The sequence below is a fragment of the Podarcis pityusensis genome (assembly GCF_964106645.2).
Source record: "Podarcis pityusensis genome assembly, chromosome: 5".
Lineage (NCBI taxonomy): Eukaryota > Metazoa > Chordata > Lepidosauria > Squamata > Lacertidae > Podarcis > Podarcis pityusensis.
In genome coordinates this window covers 57,799,729-57,826,956 of record NC_138032.1, presented here as the reverse complement: position 1 = coordinate 57,826,956, position 27,228 = coordinate 57,799,729, and the positions used below count along the sequence as shown (strand labels likewise).

The 27,228-nt window shown below is 41.7% G+C and overlaps 1 protein-coding gene and 1 long non-coding RNA gene across 3 annotated transcripts in view; one reads left to right on the top strand and one right to left on the bottom strand.

Moving 5' to 3' along the window:
• LOC308477091 overlaps nt 1–25,005 on the top strand; it is a 54,922-nt gene extending 29,917 nt beyond the window's left edge. The window contains exons 2-5 of one of the 2 annotated variants that reach the window (XR_013986362.1): nt 11,039–11,156; nt 13,261–13,346; nt 17,935–18,094; nt 24,636–25,005. This is a non-coding gene — a long non-coding RNA (uncharacterized lncRNA). Of the gene's footprint in view, nt 1–11,038; nt 11,157–13,260; nt 13,347–17,934; nt 18,095–24,635 lie in introns of those variants that run through there. The other variant, XR_013986363.1, reaches the window with a different exon arrangement.
• NPS (neuropeptide S) lies at nt 14,225–21,407 on the bottom strand. Its single transcript, XM_081005346.1, has 3 exons — nt 21,305–21,407; nt 21,100–21,181; nt 14,225–14,409 (listed from the first exon to the last, which is right to left on the bottom strand). The coding sequence occupies exons 1-3, from the start codon at nt 21,310–21,312 to the stop codon at nt 14,230–14,232; spliced, it is 270 nt and encodes an 89-aa protein (XP_080861472.1). The 5' UTR covers nt 21,313–21,407; the 3' UTR covers nt 14,225–14,229.
• Nucleotides 25,006–27,228: the final 2,223 nt, after the last annotated feature.

Genomic DNA, 27,228 nt, shown 5'->3' with positions numbered 1-27,228 from the left:
CTTCAAGTTCCACTTACTGAAGAATACTTACTTGGAGGTCAGAAACAGGTTAATAATTCTGGCTTGCTGCTGACCTCCTTCTTCCTGTGGAAATGCATCCACTGGATTCAAGAGTATTTCATCCGGCAATGACCTTGAAACAGCAGCACATGCAATTATCATGCCATGAAGCTTGATTACTGTAATTCCCCTTTAGCACTGCCTTTTCGTCTAATGCAGTTTGTTCAAACTGCTGCAGTAGTATCAGCTGCTGCTACCGCCACAAAATTTTGTGTTCAGGCTTAAGCTGACACTATCATCTTGATCCCGCTCAGCAGGATGCCCATATAATAAAACCCCAGGTCTTGTTGTGTGAGGAAGCCATGAATAGTGAGGGGAGGGATATGAGAAAAAAATTGACTGGGCAATGTGGGAATGTCCTGAATGAGCAGAGCCCCACATTATCAGTCTGTTGAATGGCTATTGATGCTGTTTATTCCACTCCATGTTTTATCCTTCTACACTAGTTTCCAAAGCCTCATTTGACTGTGTTGAAATGATTACAATTAGGACCAGCAATAAAATGTCACAGTGTGGATTGCTTCAGCCAAAGTGCCATTTCCAGGAAAAACTTTCCTGCAAATGGAAAACTCTGTTCCATTCGCCCTCCTGAATTCTGCTATTTCTACCTAGTTCTCAGTAGGCTGTTTTAGGGACCCTTGTTTCTTAGTGTCCCCCCTAAATATTTTTTGCACCTCTACAAATCTAGGAGTTCATACCAGCTTTCTTATGCATGGATGCTTAAAAAATCAACGTTTGGAGAACAGATGTAGGTTTTTAGAATGCAGTCTTATTTTTGATTACTGTACTTCCAAACAGAAATGAATAATCCAAGGGCTAAGACAGGTGGGACACACGGTTCGAGTAAATCAATGTAATGTTATTTGAAAGATGTTGTGCGGGTATATATCCTACAAATGTTTCCTAGACCATTTTTTCCTGAAGAACACAAAGGGTTATTTAAAGATTCCGACATAAAATGTGGTGAATTAATGCAGTGTGGATCTTTTGTTCCATTGCAGAATATTAAACTAGACTTGTCTCTAAAGGTGAGCAGCCTGTGTTTAGCTGTGTGATGATTTTTCCAAAAACCTAAACTTAAAAAAGAAAAAGAAAAAAAGAATCTAGGGAGAGAGGGGGGGAAATGAATTCCAAAACAGAAAGCAGAAAGCTGCCCTGAAATATCTGCAGGTAAAAAAAAAAAAAGTGTTCCTGAGTCAGAGACTGTCTCATAGCTATAAAAGACATAAACCATCTATAATCCCATTCCAACATTCAAAGGAGTAATATTCATATATCAAGGTGCTGAGGTGCTTTTAGCATTCTACTTTTTTTTTTTTTAAGGAAGGCATTCATCTTTATGACAAAAATAATTGTGCAATACTAAACCGCAGTGACTTCAGCCTTCCTCAGAAAAAAACGCACAAAAATTTAAAGAACTATGGCCTTATTCCAGAAAATTAAGGAAGTGCAAAAAATTATATATCTTTAGGTCAGCATGTGAGGAACAGAAACCATGCACTACTAACCAGCCTCTCTCATGTCTGAGGCTTTCACACATCCTCTGTATCCCACCCCCACCCCCCGGGTATGAACATCTTCATAAATAGTGGCACAGCCTAAACTACCTCCCTACACTGAGCAGAGGCATTGTACGAAACCATGGTGATCAGCAGCTCAATTGTGTCTAGATTGGCATAACAAAGATTGTCTAGGCGGTGGCTAAGCTGGCATAACTCGCAGTGAGATTCTGGTCTTCAATGCCAGACTCTCATGCTATACAGAGTGATGGGTGGGGGACAATTTGAAACAGATTAACAAACTGAAGTTGAGTCCCAAGGTAGATGCCAATAAACATCTGCAGAGACAGATGGTTCGAAGGAAACAAGTGAAAATACATGCTAAGTACTGAACAGTTGGGCCAGAAACTGCCACACTTGGCCAGGCTGAATAGTACCTTTAAAATATTCTCACTGGTGTCTTTGGGACAGATTAATAGCGTTGCAGCAAACGCAGAGGAACTATAATTCTGCAGTCCAAGAGGTGTGGTTTATTTGAACATCTCTCTACATACTAAAGTTCATTCACTTCCTAGGTCAGTATATCAGTGAAATTAATAGTTCCTCCGCAGTATCTTATCATGTCAAGTGAGGCATCTCAGCCCATCATAAAAGTCAACAAATGCAGCAGACTTTCCATATCTTTGAATGCAGAAGCGTGCTCTTTTCTGAAATTGTTCTCGCAACGGAGGCAAGGATGAAAACCAAGGGATATTGTAGGCAATAATGTTCAAGTAAGGCGGGGGTGGGGTGGGGTGGGGGGAAGAACCTTCTGAATTCCTCCTCCCGTATGGAGTTTAATCCCATAAGACCATTGTCCATTGATCGGTACTGTGCGCCGGAAAGCAATACAGTATTTGAAGGCTGCTCTCTGAGGAAAAGAGATAGCAACCTGCACTGTGTTATACACTTGATTTCATTCTGACATCCTAGTGAAGATAAATGTAGTTCATTTCCCAAGTAAAGTATATAAATAACACCTTAATTACTGATCATAGGGAGTGATTTGCAGGGGCTGGAATGCCCAAACATCTCAACTGCTACAATACATTGTAAGGGAAGAGAAGGGAGCAATCTATTCTTAAGTGAAGCTGAGCCATACTCAACCTGCAGTAAGCCTCCGCTTTCCATGCCCCTCTCTGCTTGGCTTTGAATAATGCATTGTACGATGATCTGACAATAGTGCATCACTCAGCATCCTAATGCAATAGCAGCTATTTTGCAGCACTTGTGGTTGGTGTTTGGGCTTTTTAAAAGGAAACTTGAAAGAAAATACAAACACATACTGTATGAGATACATGAGAAAACACACACACAGTAATAAATCATTGAAAGGATGAGTTCGGTTCATGTTTGTATTTAAGGAAGTAGCTGAATCATATATTACAAGGCATAGGCATTCTGGCATCAGAGTGGGTATGAATAAACCATACTATCAAAAGTAAAGATTCTCTAATTATTATTTTTTACACCCACAACCTCCATCTTATACTGTACCAAATAAAGGAAGTCACAAACCACCTTCCCAATTCCTTAAAACTCAGTATCTTTCATGGTGTACACACACACACACACACACACACACACACATCTTTCATTTTTCAGACCACATCTTTTGTTTTCCAGGAACACCTGTATTTATCATCCAATTAACACCAACAAAAACCCTTTCAGTTTAACATGTTATGTTAACAGCTTTCCATGTTCATTCAAGCTCCAAAATGACAGGAAATTACAGTACTTAAAGACCATGCACTTAAAAGACAAGTTGTTTAGGCCATGTGGATATAGTACAGTACCCTATCCTGTGATCAGTTTCAGCTTCACCACTACTTTAGAGCAGGATAGTTGTTAGTGGCAAAAGTGACGGACCAAAGTCCCCGATTTCTCTGTTTGCTGGAAGAGACTTATAGAGTACAAGCAACTGTCTGAAACTATCTTACAACTGCAGAACCTCATTCCATTACAAGTACCCAACTGGCAACCAATACCACCCACTAAGCCACAGCATTTTATTCTAGAATCAATGCAAGCTGAGTACTTGTATTTCTACATAGTCTGCCCCAAAGCTAGATCTATTGCACATTCCTTGCCCCTGAAAAGTGCTTATTGACAAACTGGTTGCGTTTCAAAAACCAAAGCGCATTCCACAGAGTGATTCCACTTTAACCCTCAGTGTGTCCATTGGAAAACAGATGTAGGAGGTTCCAGCAATGCAGGGAGCAATCCATACATGCCCAGTAACATTGTGGGTGAATGTATACCAAGATTACAATCGCCATTTCCTTCCTCATTCCCCTGCAGGGAGGAAAAAGCATGGATCAAGTGACCAGAGCCACCCTTGTGGATGGCAGGATATAGGACTCAATTTAGATTGAAAGCAGCATGTTGAGGGCAAGCATGAATGATTCTGGTCTGCACTTTAGTACAAATGATTTAGTAGGTACACAACTATATAATGGTAGTTTGGGGCCAATAATGGCAGCAGGCAATTCAGCCAACTCACCCTTAGCATGGAATCACAAATTACTGTAGGCTATAAAAGCTAAGCACAATAAATGCTTGTCAAATCTACTGATGCTTTGTTTGGAGGTGGGGAGGGAAATTAATATTGAGTATACAGTAGTTTAGAACTGACTTTCTAACTTTCCTGTTAATTTTACCTCAATTACTTTAATGGGGCGTGGGGGTAGGTGCTGGTCTCCAGTACTAATGCCTGAACTTGTTACTATCCCCTGACTGTTAGCCTCCACCTGTTCCATATCCCTCATAACTACACACTGGGCACCATGCTGCAGCGGGCGCCACAACAATACTGTAGAATGGAGCATGAGAGGCGCGAAGTGCAAATTTTAGTGTCGCTCAGGGCGCTAATGGAATTTGAGAGCCCAAAGCCATCCTCTGACGGTTTTGCACCAAAGCAAAGTTGCTGCTTTACCATAGCTAAACATTTATATGCTTTGCATGCAAAAGCTCTCAGTTTCAGTTTCCAGCACTTCCAGTAAGAGTTGGGAAATTCTTTTAATAAAAAAGCAAAATATGTGAAAGCAAAAAAGAACAGGAAAAAAGAAAGAAAGAAAGAAAGAAAGAAAGAAAGAAAGAAAGAAAGAAAGAAGCAAGGGGGAAAGGCCATGTAGCCAGCAAAGAAAGAAATCAAACACTGTCTTCCCAGTCCCCCCTCTCTTTCTGACTGTTCTTTTGTTTCATTGCATAGTCGACTCTCTGCCAATTCCTGTCTAATTATGTGACTGACTTAACACTCTTATTGACATGCTGTGTCTAGCACAACACAAATGTTGCCATATTTTTGAGCATGAAAATGAACCTAAAACTGTGAAACATAAAGTGGCAGGTCACAGGATACACTTTTTGGGCATCGTTGAACAATAGTTAAAATATGCTTGTGAATGCAGTGCTTTCATCGCCCAAGAAGCTAACAAGATTCATTTTGCCAGGAGAGTGGAATAGCTTGTACAGCAAGCTAAAACGAACAAACAAAGCAAAGGAGGCCAAAAGGAAAAGCCTGTTAAAACACTTCACTTGTCATAACACTGGAGAGCTGCTTATTAAGGCAGATAGAACAGAGGAGGACCTCTCAGTCCAATTGGCTGTAATGGTGACAAGAGGAAATAATACTTTGTGGTCAAAGAGGTATAAAGGACCAGCAATATTGTTAAATCTAAAAATGTTGCACAACACTTTATTGAATGTATAGTCTGCTGTTGGGGATCCTGAGTTTGCTTGACAAGGCTACTGCCATTTTATAAAAGGCACAATTGGCCAATGCCTTTATGAGGAGGACCAATCAACATTTTACAAAATCATGGCATGCTTGCAGGTTCTCCAGAAGTCTTCATTGGGCAAGATATTACACAAAGTTGGGTGAATGAGAAACACACACTTTCTCTTCCTCTGTTTCTTTCTTTACTGTAAAGGTAAAGGGACCCCTGACCATTAGGTCCAGTCGTGGCCGACTCTGGGGTTGCAGCGCTCATCTTGCTTTATTTGCTGAGGGAGCTGGCATACAGCTTCCAGGTCATGTGGCCAGCATGACTAAGCTGCTTCTGGTGAACCAGAGCAGTGCACGGAAACACCGTTTACCTTCCCGCTGGAGAAGCACCTATTTATCTACTTGCACTTTGACGTGCTTTCGAACTGCTAGGTTGGCAGGAGCAGGGACCAAGCAACTGTACAAAGTACAAAAGTATAAAGCATAAAACAAAGGACTGTAGATGTCGTAACCATAGGGTCAGCTTGTAGACTCTATTCCCAGATGGACTTTGCAGGTAGAAGCCTGTACTAGGTGTTAAAGGTTACATACCTTGTGTTGTAAGCAAGACCTGTACCATGTCTTATATAAAACTCACCCATTCCAGTTTAGACAGAAAGTAAAAAAGAAACATGGCAGGTCTGGGTTACAAACCAGGTTTATGCCCCCAAAATACGGCGGCTATTGTTTCTTTACACCAGACATCTGTAACACCTAAAAGACTAAAGACTTATCCATAGTTGCCTTTCCAGGTTCAGTCCACACTTTAAAGCTCCAGGTCTGAGTGCCCCCCCCTTTTTTTTGCTTTGGAGCTTTCCCCACGAAAGCCAACTCTTTAAAACTTAATCTGCAACAAACCTGAATTGGCGTTTGCTCTGACAGAGAGCTAAAGAGCGTGGGTTTGTTTTTTTGCAGGGATAAAGTTCTGAGGCCCCAAAAACACACACAAACACTTGGACATGGAGCTTTTGAGAATGGACCTGTGTCTAGAAAGAGCAGGGCAAAAGGTTTATTTAGTCTGCACTCTCCATTGCAAAACATCCACATTTCTGCTTGCCCTGTGCTTTCTAGGCCACAGGTCTGAGTTGCTTTTTGTTTGCCTCACTTTCCTGGGGAAAACCCACTGTTTACCATTGAATCAATGCTCAGAAAACCCAACTGACATTTGTTCTGATTCAACAATAATCATCAGGTTTCCCTGGAGGAAAGCTGTGGAATAAGCAGAAGTGTGGATGAGCCCCAAGTCTACAAGCTGACTTTCTGACTAATTTCTCCTACTCGTCCACTTGCCTGATGCCTGTTATAGAGTTCTGCAGAACTCAATCCATTTGTGACATTTTGGCCAGTCCTAATAAACATATTGCCTGACTGTCTATTGGAGCCCCCCCCCCCTTTATGGACCAACATTGCCTTTGCTTTCTATGTGCCATTTTGCATGGTCCAGACTGCATTCTGAAGGAGTGTACAGTGTTTGAAGCTTGTCTGTACACGTATGACTGCACCCAATATTAACCATCCTCAAAGCAGACCCACTGGGACCAATGTACTTGTCAAACAAATCCATTGTTTCAGGGGTCTATGCTGACAGAGCAGGACCCCACAGCCAGAGAACAGAGGAGGCCACCGTGGCTAGAGCCACACATTATTACTTCTTTTGCTGCTGTCATCTTTTGTGTCATTTTGTACTGCAGGCTTCAGTCTTCTGGGTTCCACATGCCAGTAGTGGGCAGGGGCAGGGGCAAAAGTAGGTGGAGCAATTGATGTTAATATTATCATTGTACAGTAGGCTAGTTTCTACAAAGCAGGGCTGGTGAGGGTGCTCCATTGGGTTTTCCATCATCTGAACATCTTGTGGCAAGCCAGGGGAAGAACCTTCGCTGCTGTGGCACCCAGCTTTTGGAAACAACGTCACCCTGAAGTACAACAGACACCAATCTTAGTTGTGTTCTAGGTTGGAAGCCTATTTATTCTGCCAAGCACCTGCTGGTTTTTTAATACATAGCTTTAAGTGGTTTATTTTAATTGATATGTTTTCTGCTGTGGATTGTTGTATTTATTATTTTAGTTTATTGTTGTGTTAATGCCTCTTGTAGACTACCCTGGAATTATACAATGAAGGGTGGTGTATAATTTTTAAAAATAAATGTATGTTCCCTACACAGATCTTGATGTTTTGCAGCTGAGATTCCTGCCATACACTGCATTAACAGTGAAGAAGATAGGGCATTAAATCTAGTGAGTGAAAAAGCTAACCTAAGTAAAGATTAGGGCATGTATAGAGAGGAACTCATGTGTGGTGTGTGTGTGTGTGTGTGTGTGTGTGTGTGTGTGTGTTGGCCAGTACCTTTGTCCTCAACCTTTTTTGCACGAACTATTTCTTTTCCAAGGGTGAGCAAGAAAAAAGATTACTTTCGACCTGCAGTCTAAACTAGTACAGCCCACTCTTATCACCTCATTCTGTTGCATGTGTAGACAAGGCTTCATGCACAGATAAGGCATTGATGCCTACAAGTCAGCCCCACTGACTTCTGCAACAGACTTAATTCCCAGATCATATCCATAGGATCAGGTTGCATGTGACGTGGAAACCAATTCTGGGGATTAAATGGGATTTACTTCTAGTAACTGTCCTTAGAACTGAGGTTCTAGCAGTTTATCCATCATCTAATTCCCACATGACACTTCATGTAAACATTTCGCTTTAAAAAGCTCATGCGTCTAAGTCCTGGAATACAAAAGGGGTTAGCAGTGGGGTGGGGTGTGTTGATTTGCTTTGTAATATATGTGCCAGTTTCCTTCCTTTTTTTTTTTTTAAATGATATTTATTAAGGTTTCCAAAAAAAAAGTTACATATATAAGAAAAAGAAAAATAGAAAAAAGAAAGAATACAAAATACAGAAAAAATAAAAGAGACTTTAAAAACAAATCAATCTTTCCATGCCTTACATTTCATTTACTTGTTTCCCTGACCTCCTCACGCCTCCCTTTTTTGTATTCCAGTTCAGTTAATTAATTCAGCAATTCCTTTCCCTCTTTGTTTTTATCTTAATCCTTTAACTTAATATATTATAGCTTTAGGTTCTCACCTGTTAACAATCCATTTTTACATACACCTTTATAACATTGCTGCTAAAACCACTTAACTTCATTCTGACATCATTCTAACATTCATTAATTTTACAGTATTTCTGTAAATAGTCTTTAAATTTCTTCCAATCTTCTTCCACCGACTCTTCTCCCTGGTCTCGGATTCTGCCAGTCATTTCCGCCAATTCCATGTAGTCCATCATCTTCATCTGCCATTCTTCCAGAGTGGGTAGATCTTGTGTCTTCCAATACTTTGCAATAAGTATTCTTGCTGCTGTTGTGGCATACATAAAGAAAGTTCTGTCCTTCTTTGGCACCATTTGGCCGACCATGCCCAGGAGAAAGGCCTCTGGTTTCTTCAGAAATGTATATTTAAATACCCTTTTCATTTCATTATAAATCATCTCCCAGAAAGCCTTAATCCTTGGGCACGTCCACCAAAGGTGAAAGAATGTACCTTCAGTTTCTTTACATTTCCAACATTTATTATCGGGCAAATGATAGATTTTTGCAAGCTTGACTGGTGTCATGTACCACCTGTATATCATTTTCATAATATTCTCTCTTAAGGCATTACATGCCGTAAACTTCATACCTGTGGTCCATAACTGTTCCCAGTCAGCCATCATTATGTTATGTCCAACATCTTGTGCCCATTTAATCATAGCAGATTTCAGCGTTTCATCCTGAGTATTCCATTTCAACAGCAAGTTATACATCTTTGACAAAATCTTGGTTTTGGGTTCTAACAGTTCTGTTTCCAATTTTGATTTTTCCACCTGGAAGCCAATTTTCTTGTCCAAATTATATGCCTCCATTATCTGATAATAATGAAGCCAATCTCGCACTTTATTTTTTAGTTTTTCAAAACTCTGCAATTTCAATCTGTCTCCCTCTTGTTCCAAAATTTCCCAATATTTCGGCCATTTGGCCTCCATATTGAGCTTTTTCTGAGCCTTCGCTTCCATCGGTGACAACCACCTTGGGGTTTTATTTTCAAGTAGGTCCTTGTATCTTATCCAGACATTAAACAATGCTTTCCTGACAATATGATTTTTAAATGCTTTATGTGCTTTGACCTTATCATACCACAAATATGCATGCCATCCAAATACATTATTAAAACCTTCTAAATCCAAAATGTCTGTGTTTTCAAGAAGTAGCCACTCTTTCAGCCAGCAAAAAGCTGCTGATTCATAATAAAGTTTAAGGTCTGGCAGGGCAAATCCACCTCTTTCCTTTGCATCCGTTAGTATTTTAAATTTTATTCTAGGCTTCTTGCCCTGCCAGACAAATCTAGAAATATCTCTCTGCCACTTCTTGAAGCAATCCATTTTATCCAAAATTTGCAATGTTTGAAACAGAAACAACATTCTAGGCAATACATTCATTTTTATCGCAGCAATACGGCCTAGCAATGAAAACTTCAAATTTGACCAGATTTCTAAATCTTTTTTCACTTCAGTCCAGCATTTTTCATAATTGTCTTTAAATAGATTCCCATTTTTAGCTGTCATGTTAATCCCCAGGTATTTCACTTTCTTAACCACTGTTAAACCTGTCTCATTCTGAAACCTCTCTCTCTCAATCGCTGTTAAATTTTTCTCTAAGACCTTTGTTTTTGACTTATTCAGTTTAAATCCTGCAACCTGACCAAATTCTTGAATCAGTTCCAAAACTCTTTTGGTACTAGATTCTGGCTCCTGTAATGTCAGTACTAAGTCATCTGCAAATGCTCTCAATTTGTACTGTTTAGCTCCGACTTGTATACCTTTAACCAATTGGTCCCTTCTAATCATGTTCAGCAGGACCTCCAGGACCGATATAAAAAGCAATGGGGAGATTGGGCAACCTTGTCGTGTCCCTTTTTCTATCTTAAATTCCTCCGTCACCACGTTATTAACAATTAATTTAGCCTTTTGTTCTGAATAAATTGCACTTACACCGTTTCCAAAGCCTTGGCCTACCCCCATCCCCTGTAGATTCTTCTTCATGAAACTCTGTGCCAGTTTCCTTCCATGCAGTGATTTTTATTTGTATTTTATTGTGCTAATAATAACTAATATACCCTTTTCACATCTGTCTTGTTCTTTCCTGCAATCAAAATGACGTTTAGATCTAAAAGTGGCAGGAGGCTCTTTCCTATTATGCTTACAGTGGTTTGTGATACTAAATTACCCATATATATGCAAATAAAAGCAAATTACCATATCGAAACAGAAAGAACCTCCTTTTCAAAATGTGCATGGCAATAATCAAATTGCTGTATGCCATTACAATAACTAAATTTCAATCTTGTAAGTTAAATAATGTGCTTTATATATCTAGTTATCTAACCACCTATTTTGCCTGTAAGCTGCAAACAGTAAAAATGTTCCCTTTCCCCATTTCTCATGTTGTTGTTTCAGAGATTTTATATTCGGGCTTGGTGTTCTCTCACACATGCACACAAAAACCACATAAGTTGCAATTTGAAACACTACTGTGAACAAGAGGCTATTTGGATTGAGGCATTGATGCAGGTTATGACAGGGCAAGGTCATTCAATATTGGGCAACGCTGTAATTTGTATCATTACTTGCAGGGAAATTGTTAGAGGAGTGGCTGACAAGAACCCAGCCTCTAAAGTCTGACCCAGAGGGAACTGCTAAGAGAAGCAGATCAATCGCTTGCAGCAGCAATCTCATGCCCAGAAGAGACCGGTATGATTAATCCCCTCTTGGAGTCTGATTCACCGACCTTGGCTGCATACTAGACTTCTCTGCTCATAACCATCCTGTCATGCTTCGAGTCAAAGTGGTGAAGCAGTAATAAAAAGAAACAAAAAGCTGGACATTTCCCAGTCACATCACTGCATGATTATGGGTTGACTAGAGTTTTTCTAACCCACATTAGGGCCAGTTCTTAAGATACAGGAGAACTGCTGCTCCCATATGGATACATTCCATGCTACTCCAAAACATTAGAACTACAAAACATCTGGGAGTATTCAGCAAAGTAGTGTCCCCTCCCCACTCTGCAACAGAGAAGGACAACACTGGCTTATAAAGCCATCCTGGTCCTTGGCATCTCCCATGTGATCTCACTATTTAAATATTATAGGAATGAATATAGGAAAATAGGAAGGACACTCCTTCTGGGTGGCAAAAATTAATGATTCTGTGTACAGAACCATGGATTGTAATTATTCAATATGTACCTAAATACTAACCTGATCTCAATATAGATAGTTAGGATGATGGCTCATAGCCTTTTCTGAAATAGTGGAATTTGGCCCAACCACAGGTATAAGTGTTAAACCAGCCATCTGAGCAGTTTACTATAAGTAAAGATTGCAATTCAGCTGATAGTGAGGGATGAATGTGAAAAGATTATTACAGGCTGGATGGCACTTGGGAATATAATAAACCATCCAGGCAATTATGATCTCAAGTCTGCTCAAGCTGACATGAAGAAAGAAAGAAAGAAAGAAAGAAAGAAAGAAAGAAAGAAAGGTAACCAAGTGATATTCTAGGCTTCCATTTGAATCACCCCAACAAATTTCTGTGCTTGTCTATTGTTGTGTATGGAAGCCACTCTGAAGACAGACTTATAAATCGATGGTTGCAATTGGTTTCAGGCGTGCCTGGTTTCTAGTGTAATCCAATGGGTAAAAGCTCACAGTCTTCCCTTTCTCTGTGTTGTAAATGTCCCCATTCCTGTCTGGTCCCCAAAACTGCTTTGTGTTTACATCACAATATTGGCCTCAGGGACTCCCATGCAGAGTTGGCAACACTGGGTGCATGCTGAGGCCCATTTGCAATCTGTGCATCCAACTCCTGGCCCTGCTGCTCTTCCTTCTCATTGATGTTTGCTGTTCACTTGCCCTCTCCAAGCAAGCACTGAGAGAAGCGAGGAGAAGGCTCTGCACAGTAATCTCAGCACACCTTGTCCCCTGTCTTGAAGGGTACTGTTAAATGACACCGGAGGGAGAAGCAAAGGTATGTGCAAAGCAGCAGCAGTAAGGAAGAAGAGAATGTGTGCCCACTGAGGGAAGAGGCCTACTGGTAGCATCTTGCTTACCTGCCCCCCAAGTTTGAATTGGCACTGTTCCCCTGCTGACATGGGGATTCTCCATACATAAAAAGGCTCTTAGTAGTGTATGTACTTCTATGCTACCAGTATATTGTACTTCCCAACCACTGGTATCCAAAGATTTGGGAGCAAAAGAACAACATTATGTGCATTTTTTGTTGGTAGTATTGTTTGATGCAGTGTACATAATTCTGGCTAACATAGGTTAGTTGGAGTGCCCACACTCCCCCCCCCCCCCATAGACCACTTGAAATTTGTTGAGGGTCTTGGTGGACCACAATGCCTGATGTAGCTATTTTGATGTGCTGTGCTACATCCTAATGATTTTTTAAATTATATTTTTATGGACACACCTCGGACCACGTGAATGAAGCTCACAGATCTTTGGTGGTCCATGGACCAGTTTGGGAACCCCTGCATTGGAAGGAAGTCTGCATTCTAAAATATACCAAAGATGCTCCTCCCAAGTGGCTTCAGATAAATCAGAAATCTCCAACTCTTGTTGACAATTTGTGCCACAAAAAATGTCCACCCTTCAGCTTGTACATAGTTTTTATTCATATGAAAACAATGATAGATGATGCTGTTTCTTTTTATGCACTTAAGACAACTCAAATTTATTATTCAGATTTTACATCTGCTTTTACAAATGTAATTATTACTGTTGAAAAGCTTAAATGGAAGTTTTGAATTTACCTTATACAATGATTAATATGTTTGCTTTGCTTTCAGAATGCAGCTAATCGAATGCCTTCATAACATCTTTATTCCAGCATGCAGAAATTCTTACATCACTTCTCTGAGGAAATGGCCACAAGGTAAAAGTCACACAAATAATGTAACTCAGCAGATGACCTTTTCTTGTTGACAAAATCTACAATGTTTTGAGACTGCACAGCTAACCAGGTCTATTTTTGTACAGCAGAGGAATAAATGCATAGACATAAAGAGGAAACTAGACTAGTTTCTGTTATAGCACACCCATTAGTTGATAGTTGGCTCATCTGAATATATGATTCTGTACATAGAGGATAATCTATATAATGATTAGGGGAAGGATATGTCATGCACATTAATCTACTTTCACTGGCGTCAATACAGGGACTAAAAACTTAACTTGTCCAAAATATAGTTCAAAACACTTTCTTGTAGAACCTGTATTGAAGAACGCTTGGTTTCCTGACACCCCTGCAGATTGAATTTGGCTTTCTGTTCCATGCAACTTCCATTTATCCAAATACCCAGTGCTTTCTATGAATGAGATTGTACTAAAATGGTTTCATGTAAATGAGCATTGTGTCAGCAAAATTACAAAACAGCACTTCTGTGTACTAGAGATGAGCACATTCAGATTATTAAATTGGTTTCTTCACAACAGGTTCCAAATGGTTAATAACAAAACACAAGGCCCATATTTGTGTTAAGACATCTGTTAACAGGTGGAATGAAACCAAAAACACTTTTTATATCAACGCAAAAATGTATGCTGTTATTTTTTTAAAGAAATGCCTTTGAACAATCACATTTGCTTCACTTGGCTTGTACCATTTCAAATAAACATCTGTTTACATTATGAACATGCTGATACATTTGTGTCTGTTGGTTCCATTTCTCATCTAAAAATGCAGTACAAACAATTTTAAAGCACATTCAGTTTAACTTTATACATTCTGATTTGTAGGTATTTCCTCCAGCACTTGCTTATGACTTGGCTCTTTGATAGGAATTTTTTTTAATTCCTGAGCCAACCCCATTCCGAAAGGACCTCTTAATATAAGACTTCTCCAGAAAAGGCTTTAGCAATGCTAGTTCTTCGGACCCATCCACCTTGGCTAGGCAACTATTGAGCAGGAGGAGACAGTAATCAGAGTTCCCAGACAGCTGGCAATTCAAAGAAAAAGGATTATTGCTCTGAAGATTTTGGTTTGTTTGTCTGTTTTTTTAAAAAAAATAACAGATAAGGAAAAGCCATGTTATGGATTTATATGCTTGTGACAGGGGCACATACGTACGTATACACACAAACTCATTTAGGCTTAAAAAGACATGGATGAATTTGTATTAGCTGTAGATTAAGGGTATAGAATGTCAGGTTTTCATAAGGTCCATGGATATGAAAGCACAGCTTACCTGGAAGAATTGTTAGTATTGTAGACTGTGCTCAGAAGCGAGCCATTTTACTGTATCATTAATGATGTTCTATTGTTCTGGCTTTCTTTTAAGATAGGGCTACTTTTCCTGTTGCTGATTTTTGTGTGCGTGACTAATCATCTAACCGTACATGCTGACAGGAAAAAAAATACCTTTATATAGTCAAACTTCAGAGTGCACGGCTGATGCTTTTTAATGAGGCTTTGAGGTATTATCTTTCCCCAACTTTGTCTTAAGGGCTCAGGGAGACACACAATAACACCCTTTTGACATGTAATCCTTACTAGCACCCTTTGAACTCAGGTAGGCCGACAAATTGCAACTTTTTGTGCCCTGTGAAATTGCTGACCAGGGCTTGGAACCTGGGTCTTCTCCCTTTAAAGGCAGCCATATGCTTTGTCCACCACAGCTTTGAGGGTTAAGATGCTATACGCCTTAGCTGACCAGGCCCTCAGACATGCTTCAGCAATGAATGCGTGGCAGCACTTGTGAATGGCAGCTAAGCTTCCATTCAAAAGTGGCACTGCTGTCCACTGCTGAACTCACCATAGCCAGTGAATGGTGTCATGGTCAGGTGAGGCTCCTAAGTGGCCCTTCCAAGCCATGGGACCAGTGGATAGGGTCTGACCTGGTAGACTGCTGGCCCCAGGCCTGAGTCCTTGCCCTATCACATAGTTCACGCAATCTGGCCCCTCCTCAAAACCAGCATGTGGAAAACGAAAACAGTGGCTCTCATGGCAAGGTAGGACATTGTGGCAATGCAGCTGCCAGTGACAGGTACTCATGGGAGACTCAATGAGCCCCAAAGCAGCACAAGCTGTTTGTGGGGAGGAAATTTAAATACTCTGACCAGCAGACCTTGCCATTTTCTATCCACTATTTAAATTTCCTACGATGTCCCAGAGTAACACTGTGTTGCAGGCAATGTTGGAAATTTAAGTGGATTCTAGGTTCAGTCACCCAGTGCTACCCAAAGGACAGGACTAGTAAAATCATCTAAAGGAGGTAGGCTGGCATCATTAGTGGGCTGAGGCAGTGAGGTCCTGCAGCTGGCCAAGGGTGCTGAGTGCCTAAGCCCGGCCTGATGACTTCATTTTAGCTGAGAAGCATGAGCCGCCTGCACCTCCAGGCTCGGGCTGGACTAGGTAGATCTAGTTTTGGACTCATGGGTTAAAAATTAAGTTGTACCCCCAGTGGGGTCCTGGGATCCCCCAAATCCTGGAGATTTCTAATCATAGAGCTAAAAATCTCAAGGGAGACTGGCCAAACCATCTGTGGGCTTTCCTCGCTTTCCAGAAATACCCAACACTTACAACATGCTTAATGCAAAAGCTCTTGAATTTCCAGAGGTGTAATAATAACCACACAGGGTTTGGAATATTTTATAATATATTTTAAAGGCAAATAGACAATGAATATGGTGTGTGCGTGTGCGTAATGAAACAATGAATGCATTTAATGATTCATATTCTCGCAATGAGATCCATTAAGAATGCTATTAAAAATGGATGACCTCTAATCAATATCCTGGCCAAAAAACAAACAAACCCCAACAACAAACCTCATAATTATTGCACAGAAACAGAAGCTTATTGATATTTAATTGAAATTCAATACAAGGGGCAGACTAATGGGTCCCACTTATACAGGCAATGCATTTTATTAATTAAAAGGTGATTGCATAATTGTAATATGAAACTACTTTTAGTTTACAGCTCTATAAATATAAGCACAGAGCAATCCTAACTCCCACCTGTTGAAGGTGGAGGGTTAGGATGTGCCAGATGTTTTGCACAACCCTTTTTTTTTTTTGCTAGGCTACATGATAGAGCCCCCCTGCTCTCCCTCCTGGCAGAAGTGGCTGTTAACAGACTACCTCTTGCTTCTGCTGTACTGACTAGAGTTGGCACAGCAGAAAAATGGGGGGGGGGGGACTGTGTTCATCATCTGCCCTGGCCAGTTTGAGCAGAAGGACTTTGGATGTAGCAGGGTTCCACCACTGACCACCCCAGTTGGGAGTTAAGTTTGGTAGCTAAGTCTCTTTGAATTCATTGAGTCTTATTTTTGAATGTATAGGATTGCACTGTTACATCCATTTTGATTCTCAGGTTGTCTATAAATCCAGAAATGGCCCTGGTCATTCCATATAAGGTGTGTGTGTGATGGAGAACACCCATATTGAAAGATGCTATCTGTCCCAAGTTGGATCCAATTTATCCTTGCAATTAATGTTTTAGTGCTGGCTCTGTAAAAACCACCATCGATGCAGAGACGGATTATATCATTTAGAAGCATTTTTGCTCATTTCATTTCCTCAAAAGCTTGTCTTCATTTGCTTTAACGATAAAGCTAAATTTTCTAATTACATGCTCTAGACTCAAGCTCTGCGATACCCACCTATATACAGTGTTCACAGTTCACTGGGCACTGAAATGAACACTCCCAAGTTAGGTGGAGTTACGAATCTGGACCATTTGTCCATCCTGCCCAGTGTTTGCTGCTTTACTGACTGGCGATGACACTGCACAGTTTCAAGGCCAAACTAGTTGCAAGATTAAATGTGTATTTGCATTGGTGGCAATGGGGCATTTCCTCCTTATGCAAATAGCAACTTCAGAGGATGAAGTTTCCTCAGGATTGGAGCTGGGGAGGAAATGGTTACATTCCTTCCCCATACCTGCTGAGATGCTGCTAATGATCAGATCCCTGCTCCATGGGTGCTATTTGCATATATATAGCCATTTTAAATGCACATTTAACATCATGTCTTCCTGGAGATGCTAGGACTTGAACCTGGGATCTTTTGCAAGCAAAGTGTGTGCTGGACCACTAAGGTATGGTGGGTCTTCCTTCCTCCTAAGCCATCTTTCAGAGGCATGCCACAACTTGGGAGGAGAAGGTACTGGAAGCAGCACTGTAACACTATGGTAAAGTCTAGCGGAGGAAGCTTCAGTCAGATTACATATGACCCAGTGTAAAAGGAGTGGCCAAATTCCCACAGGTGGTGGTTTCCTGACAATATTACACATAGCTAGAAGAAGAAAAGTGGAGAACGAAGAATTCTACAAGATATTTTTACAGCTGTGGGATATACAGAAACACGGGACTTAATTACTGTAATAAAACTACAGTCTAATTGAGTATTACAAAGCATCGATGATCATCCTGGACAATATATCTGCTTTTTCAGTGGTAATTTCTTTTGATTCACAGAAAATTAATTTATCTCACTTGTCATTTGGCTTTGGTCCAAAGAAACTTAGGAGCAGCAGGATCTTTCAGCGCACGGTGTGTTTGGAGATAAACCGCATCTTGTATGTGAGGATTGGGCACAAGGGGACCCTCTGGTGCTAATGAATGCAGTTGCTCATGGTCTTACTCTACAGCTGGCTGTGATGCTGTTCCCTCCTGCCCGGTAGGTATTGCAAATCCACACAATCTGTTTCATTCCATGTATTCTTATGGATCTTGAGGATGCTAGTGACTACAACAAAAGGAAGCCCTTTTGGTTGTGCCACATGCTGCAGATGTTCCTCATGACTCCTGTGGTGATGCCTACCTTGTGGGTCTCCTGGAAACCCTTTGGGGAAGAGAGCACTGTCAGATTATGGGAAGGGAAATGAGTCGCTACCTGGGGTAGCCAAGCATGATTCAGAGGGGAAAGTGGGTCTGGTGCTCTCTCCCAGGACAAGGCAATACCTCCTAGAAAGGAAGGAGTCCCATCCACCTAGACGTAGTGCCCACTTGCAGGCTAGACATTCCCACTGGAATAGAGATTCACACCCCACCTTGGCTTAAAAGTTTGTCACTGATCCTGGACCCGTGAATCATAGCTCTTTCTTCTAGATCAGGTTGTTCTGCCTTGTGGGCTGTATTTACTCTTTTCCTGTTGCCAAGTCTGTACCATTCTCGTGCTTTAATAAAAATCTTCCCCTTACATACAAGTCAGAGCATCTGCTGTCATGTTTTGGGATGGGAGCAAGGACAGCATATCCCACCCCACCCCTAAAGGTAAAGGTAAAGGGACCCCTGACCATTAGGTCCAGTTGTGGCCGACTCTGGGGTTGTGGCACTCATCTCGCTTTATTGGCCAAGGGAGCCGGCGTACAGCTTCCGGGTCATATGGCCAGCATGACTAAGCCGCTTCTGGTGAACCAGAGCAGCACACGGAAACGCCATTTACTTTCCCGCTGGAGCGGTACCTATTTATCTACTTGAACTTTGACATGTTTTCGAACTGCTAGGTTGGCAGGAGCAGGGACCGAGCAACAGGAGCTCACCCCGTTGTGGGGATTCGAACCGCCAACCTTCTGATCGGCAAGTCCTGGGCTCTGTGGTTTAACCCACAGCACCACCCGCGTCCCCCACCCCACCCCTAGTCATGCTTTGAAAAATATATGGCAAGTTGCAGTTATGTTGAAATCACTTTTGTACCACTTTAACAGCCATGACTTTCCCCAAAGAATCCTGGAAACTGTAGTTTGTTAAGGATGCTGAGAGTTGATAGGAAAGCCCTCACAGAGCTACAACTGCCAGCTCTGTTAACAAACTACAGTTCCCAGGACTCTTTGCTGGAAGTTGTCATAAGTGTTAAATTAGTGTAGGAAAGGCTTTAGCAGTATGGTGTGGATGTGACCATAGTATGGAAGGAGATGCTGACACGCATCCCCTTCAAAAGCAATGTGACTAGAAGGTATCAACACCTTTACTTGAAATTGGAGCCCTGGCAAAACTACACATGGTGTGGTGCAATGTGTGTGCCTGGATCTACTAATGTCTTCGTCCTTTTCCAAAAGCAGATGCTGATGGGGCAGTTTTGATTGGAGTAAAGACCCAAATTGCTTTGCCAGCCTAATTCCCCAATACAACTCATTTCCCAGAAGCTGCTGTTCACCATAGGTCCAATCCAACTGCATTTATGTTTTCTTCTGTTCAGCTAATAGCAGCTGAGTGGTGATGATTTATACTAGAAAATCAGCACCAGCAAAAAGTCTCTCAGTTGTAGGGAGATGGATACAATGGCTTGTATCCAACCATTCCCTTCATCTGACAGAGCCTTTTGTGAAGGAGTTCTTCTGTCAGTCTAAGACTTTCCTTCCAGGGCAGGGAACCTTTTAATGCAGTCCATTTAGTATGGGAACCCCCATTCAGATCCCTTCACAACCCCAGGAAAGTCTCTGGCTGTTCCTTCAGAGAGTTGTGGAGAATATAAAATATAAATTGCACGACACAGCGTGCAATATTAAATACACCGTTTCCCCAAAGTCATAAATAATCCCAGTGAAGCTTTTGAGAATGAATTCCCAGAATTAAGCAAGTGCTGAAATATCATCTTTAGTTTCCTATAGGAATGTTGTGGTGTTTTAATGAGATATTTTTTTAAAGGCTCAGGTGTGGAGTAACAAAAAATAATAATAAATGTTTTTATTATTACAAATAATGGAGCAGCTGCCCACGTGTATGGAAGTGATTTCCCCACCCTCCAACAATATTTTGTCTAACACTGAGATTGTACTGTTAGTTTTGAATGTACAAACAACACATTTAAAACATATTCAAAGCACACACACCCCCGCCAAGAATCCTTAGATGCTGGGGGGGGGGGAGTATGTTAAAGGTGCTGCGCATTGTAGTTCTGTGTGAGGTAAACTACTTCCTAGGAATCATGAGTGGGATGCTTTGCATTATTATTCAAATATCTGCTAAATGAGTTTTGCACCTGTGCATCTTAAGCTTTGAGAAATAATTGGTTTAGCACTCTCTCTTCTTAACCAAGTAGAGTCTTTCCGCTGTTAGATACAGCTTTAACTTTCAGAAAATATTAGTACTGTGCTCATTTGTTAAAATGTGATCCCCCACCCGCACCTTCACCCCACCTAAACATTAAAACCATTCTGTTCTCTTCAAATCTATAACTGGTCTCCATCATAGAATCACTGTTTTAAGTTAATAAAGATATAAGTAGTGCAATCCTATACAGGTCCTACACACACTGATCTGGGGGAAACTCCCATGGAATCCAAGGAGACTTACTACTTAATAAATAAATAAAAGTCAGATTGCACTGCTAGATAGATATATTGGAGAAAAGTGATTGGGCGGGGGGGGGGGAGAAGAAGCCATACTAAATCAAGTTTATAGCATCGAACACATTAATTCTCAGTTTCACGCTTCAATCACTGGAACAGCATCCCTCACATAAAGTGACTAAAGTCTGGATTCATGGAAATCAATAAGTGGAAAGTTGTTACAGCTTTTGTAGATGCACAAAAATGCTTAACAGAACAAGTCCTATGTAATGCCATTTGACAGAATTAAGTTGAGTATGTTTAATAATGTTGGTGCTTAAAGGAGTTTTATATGATATTTTAAAAATTAATTACATAGTATATCTCTAGCTAAGTAAGGTTTATTGCTTACCGTAGAAGGGACAAGAGGGTAACATCTCCATATCTGCATTGCCGAGATCCAGAGAATTAATAGAACATTTAGCCTGAGGAGACTGGATAAAAAACACCCAAAACGGGAAAAACCCCATGTATTAGTTTAACACCCGTTCAGAAGACAAATGGCATTTTATACACGATGCTATAATTTCCCCCAAACATATATCTGATATATTTACCTGATCATTTCTTCTATTCTATTTTATGAAACTTTCAGCTGCAAGTAGAAATCCACAGCTGTATAAGCACTCCCCTTATCTTACTCCTAAACAACCATTTTATACCAAAGGTTCAGGAGCAAAAATGTCACCAAATCACATTTATGTCTGACTAATTGGTCACCGGTTGGCCTTTATTCTTGTTAAATGGGAGTGGGGAGATGCAAGGAGGTAGCTTCATTCCCAGCATGGAGATACCAAGTGACTAAACTGACAACATTGCCATTAAAAGCATGGCATTTTAACGAGGCATTTAAAATCATTCACACCTGGCCTTTGTCTCTGTGGGACAAATTGTCCAATGTCTACACTGTTTTATAAAGGTGTACACTGTATGCTAAATTAGCTCTACCTGTTGTATATAAGGCTTGGGAGGGGGAAAAGGGGGGGAGAGAATCCCCACACCAATTTATTAAGCAAGAATATTTTAAATAATTTTTATTCCAGGTTGTATTTTTAAAATTTGTACATTATATTTGCACAGCACTTTGCCTACTTCCCTAGTGCACAATTTTTAATAGGAATGGGACTAAATCTGGTCAGATCTTAGATAGTCAGCTTAGCAGGTGTGTCATGGACCAATCTGAGGTAATCCTACAGTAATGGCACTCTCACAGATGTGGATGGAAGCATGTAGCTCAAGTGACAGAGCACCCACCTTACATGCAAAAGATTCCAGGTTCATCCCAGGGGCCTCTCCCAGCCTTGCCATGTGTGTGCACACACACACCAACCCTATTTCTTTCTTCACCCTGGCCTGGCCACAGAAGATGCTCACAGGTTGCAGTGTCAAACGAGTCAAGGGAGGGAGAGGAATTTTGCTGCTTGGCTTCATTGGCACAGAATTTGCTGTTACACACATAGTCACCTAGACAGCATCTTAAAAAGTAGAGACATCACCTTGCCAACAAAGGTCCGTATAGTAAAAGCTATGGTTTTCCCCGTAGTGATGTATGGAAGTGAGAGCTGGACCATAAAGAAGGCTGATCGCCGAAGAATTGATGCTTTTGAATTATGGTGCTGGAGGAGACTCTTGAGAGTCCCATGGATTGCAAGAAGATCAAACCTATCCATTCTTAAGGAAATCAGCCCTGAGTGCTCACTGGAAGGACAGATCATGAAGCTGAGGCTCCAATACTTTGGCCACCTCATGAGAAGAGAAGACTCCCTGGAAAAGACCCTGATGTTGGGAAAGATGGAGGGCACAAGGAGAAGGGGACGACAGAGGACGAGATGGTTGGATAGTGTTCTCGAAGCTACCAGCATGAGTTTGACCAAACTGCGGGAGGCAGTGGAAGACAGAAGTGCCTGGCGTGCTCTGGTCCATGGGGTCAGGAAGAGTCGGACACGACTAAACAACTAAACAACAGCAACACATAGTCACATAAAGGACACAGAGCCCTTGGAAAGAAGGGATTGGTTCACCAAAGGTTAAACAATCTGCCATGTTCCTACTATAAAGGTCTGTACTCGCTTCTGCTAATCACGAGCATTCGGCCAGCTCTTGGTTAGAACGAAGCTTCTCCTTCTGTTTCTCAAATTGTCTTTCTCTGTTGTTTCTGTATCTTGCTGGGATTTCCATTATCACAGAGTGAGAATCAGAACTGCAACTTGCCAGTGGTGGCTCATTTTCTAGTTTGCACCTTGTGATGGCCTGAAGCCAAACAAATCGATCGACAAATTCCAGAAAACTAGTAAGCAAGCTTGTCTTTATGCCAACTTGGCACAGTGAAAGCCAATGCAATATTTATACAGAGATACTCAGCAATTCCAACCAAATGTTGGAAGACAAATGTCGCTGTGTGGTGAGATGACCCACATCAGTTTGTTTGTTTTTTAGTAGAGCAAAGGTTATATGTGCTCTGGCTGTGGACAAATTCAGAAGAAAGCCAAACAGACAAGCTCTTGCTCATGACTAGAAACTCTACAGACTTGGCATAGCTTATTATGTGGGTGAGCCAATTGCAGGGAACCCCTCCATGCAAGCAGGAGCTCATGGGGCTTCTTCTCACACAGCTGTATCACTTCACTGATAAATAAAGAAACTTTGTGGGGTAGGACAAAAGTGCAGCCCACCTGTTCACTCTATACTAGAAGTGGGTAACCTCCAGCCTATGGTACCCAGCAGGGATTCTCAGTTGACCATGGGGCCATTTCCCCCAAATTATGCCCACCTGCACCACCCCGACATCACAGGTGTTGCGAGGTCTGGGGCACATGACTAGAAAGGAAAAATCAGGATTGTCCTGGTTATTCCTTAGCAAGTGAGCCTTGCATTTGGTGCCAAATTCAACCCCTGCAGGAATCAGCGGCATTGTGGTGTTCCTAGTAAGCAACCCCAAGTGCAGCCAATCTCTGTTGCAAGCAATGGTTGTACTCAGCACTAATCAGCAGATTGGGACTGATCGTTGTGCCCACACCTGCCCTACTCACTCCTGCCCTGCATATGCCATATTTAAAGGGCTATTTACAAACCAGACTCCAGGTGATCCTTCAATGACTAAGTTGCAGATAGACATTTCAATAAATACTGAAGTTGTTGGAAAGCAAATGTCAAGAACACCATTCTTTAATATCAAAATAAACCTAGTGGGGGTTTTTCCTGTTATGCACTTTGATGTGCTCCTATTTTGGTTTCCTGCCAGCCATGCATTCCTGAAGGAGTACAGCATTCCTGTTGCCCTTTCCCTAGTTTTCTTCCTTTGCAATATTTTGGAATCTGAGCTCACTGGGCATGCTCAGTCCTCATCATGTCTCCTCCCCACCTACATGACTGTGTTTTCCACCAGCAAATATATTTTGTACCTTTGAAAAAGTTAACCCAGTCCTGCTGATAAAGATAGGTAATTGGGGAGTGATTTTGCTATTATTAGTATATATCAGGAGTGGGGAACTTGCGACCAATCAGATGTTGCTGTATTCCAACTCACCTCACCCCTCTCCATTAGCCATGTTGAGTGCAGCTGATGGGACTCAGAGTTTCAGAACTTCTGGACTCTTCACCCCCTAGAGAGCCAGTGCGGTATAGTGGTTAAGAGTGGTAGACTCGTAATCTGGTGAACCAGGTTCGCGTCTCCGCTCCTCCACATGCAGCTGCTGGGTGACCTTGGGCTAGTCACACTTCTTTAAAGTCTCTCAGCCCCACTCACCTCACAGAGAGTTTGTTGAGGGGGAGGAAGGGAAAGGAGAATGTTAGCCACTTTGAGACTTCTTTGGGTAGTGATAAAGCGGGATATCAAATCCAAACTCTTCTTCTTCTTCTAGAATACTGAGCAGCCTTTCTCCCAAACAGGTGCCTTCCAGCCAGCTTGGACTACAACTCCCATCAGCTGCAACTGGATGCTGATACAGAATACAGTGCTGGAGCAATGGAGGATTTCGCAACATGTAGCTAAGGTCACTTTCTATTACCTCTTTCCTTTGCTTTTAAACTGGCTGTTAGATTCAGAGTGCTAGCTAGGTGTTAATTTTGTGACCAGCAATTAAAAACAGATATCTTTAGGAGACAATTAGCTTAAACCACTTCAGTGGAACGTCTTCTAGCTTTTACTAGCTGATGGGTTAAGAATGTCTCCTTGATAATGTTTCAAGCACCATCTGTTTATTTGTCCATGAATAAGGTCTAATAACACAAGTAAAGCTTAAATGGATGCACAGAATGGGTAGGGGGGAAGCGACAACGTGTATTTTAAAAGATGAGAGTAAATTGCTTTAGAGGAAATGTAAGAAATAAAAGAAACATTGACAAAGCCTTTTTTTTTAGTGTGACTATTAGAACTTTAGAAAATACAGGTGTCACAGTAATAGATTGTCCTTGAGACTTCAGTGCTGATAATGTTAAAACAACAACAAAAATCCCCCTCCATCCATAGTTCTAAGGTTTGTACTTGAGTGTCTTGGATCATTACGTTTTAAGAGCTCTACACACAGTTGATAGCCATGGAAGCTTTTTGTTCCCATGTTTTGATATTTTTTCATTGCAGGAATGAAAAGAACCAGGATCTAGAGTGACTTTGCATTGGGAATGCAAAGGAAAAAGCATAAGTCAACAACAGGTTCTGCCCCGTGAGAGAATAACAATAAGAGATGAAACAGTCAGATACAGAAATGGGGGGGGGGGGGCAGGGACAGATAATGTGATGGACTATTTAATAACATAAATATGGATCAGGCCATTGGCCCATCTAGTCCAGTATTCTGTTCTCACAGTGGCCAAACACTACCTATGGGAAACCTGCAAGTGAAACGTAAGTGCAACAACACTTCCCTTCCTCCAACTTTCTTATCTTTAAAAACTTCTAACCACAATAAACAAAACAGAAAAAGGTGGTCTTGCTGATGCATCAAACTTAAGTCAAGGCACGACTCACTTGTGGAAGATCAGCGTGGTAGCAGGTACACACAGAAAGCATTGTTGACTGAAGTGTGCACTGCTCTGAAATCTGACATGGGGAAGGGTGGTGGAGGAAGAGGTGTGCGGGAGGAGCGCACTGCCCCTGGCAGCGCAATCCTGGTGGGGTGCCATCACAGCTGCCCCCTCCCCACCTACGGGCGGTGCACCATGCCCCCAGGATGCATGCCATGCCCCTATGGGCAGCACACCACACCCCCAGGACGCGTGCCAGCCCCGCCCCCGCCTGCTGCCCGCCCCGTGCCGGAGCACGAAGCTCCGCCACTATGCATAAGTGCTTAAAATACATAACGAAGTGGCTGGGAGCCATTACAAAGAAGGCTTAAAATGGCCAATGGTGCTGCAGTTAGTTCAAGGGTGGGGAAACCTTTTGAGACCGAAGGCCACATGGCCATATTTCTTTCTTGACAACCTTCAGGAGGGCCAAACGCCAGTGGTGGGTGGCATCAGAGGCTAAAGTGGGTGGAATAATGAATACCCGTGCACAGTTGGCAAGTTTACACACACACACACACACACACACACACACACACACCTCTTTATCCTCTATCCAGACAAGCGAGAGGCATTATTAGATTCCAAGGACACGTCTCAGCCAGGCAAAAACATTCATAGCACATAGCAGGGTGTGGAATGGGAAAAGTTCTGCGGGCCACACAGGACCCAGGAAGGCCGCATTCAGACCCTGGGACTGAGGACCTCCACCCCGTGTTCATCTATTAAGACAGAATAGGGTGGCAAAGGAAAGTGTGGAGAGAAGAAAAGGAGGAACGCGTCATGTGGTCACCTGCTTGTTCAGACCAGAGTACTGACTCAGTGTTGCAAGCTGGAACCAATTGGATAAGTGTTTGTGCATGACCTATCAAGAACAGTTTCTGAATAGCTGCAGTGCCAGCAGATTTTTGACAGCTGGCCAGCACTGAGCTGTGTCAGGAGGATTGCGCTATCTGTATCATAAATCTACAGGCCCTTGCTCAGGACTTTTGGAGGACATGGATCATGGGATGTAAGGGATTCACAGATGCCCTCGGAAATGGGGAATGGAATCCACTGTGAAGTGCACACAACGAGTCTGTGACACTTTCCTGCTGTTTGATCCCTCAAGTCCTTGCTAGAGCTGAGTTCATGAAGAGGATATCAACCTTAATTTGCATGAAAATGGAGCTCAGTAAACGCAGATACAATTAAAACCAAGGCTAAACTTTATTAAAGAAGGCTCAAACCTATACAACTTTTCACTGTACCAGAACCATCCAGTTAATCCGCTTATCTCTTAGGGCTGAACGTAGTGTACCTGCCGAGGCTTCAAATGACAGGATTTACTCTCTGAACAAGGCTTGATTTGCTGAATATGTAAATAGTCAAATATTCTCCTGACAGTTTGCATGACTGAAGTTACTTGTCAATGCTCGTAAGAAGCATAGTATTAAAAACGCATATATTCAATTGCATATATATATATATATATATATAT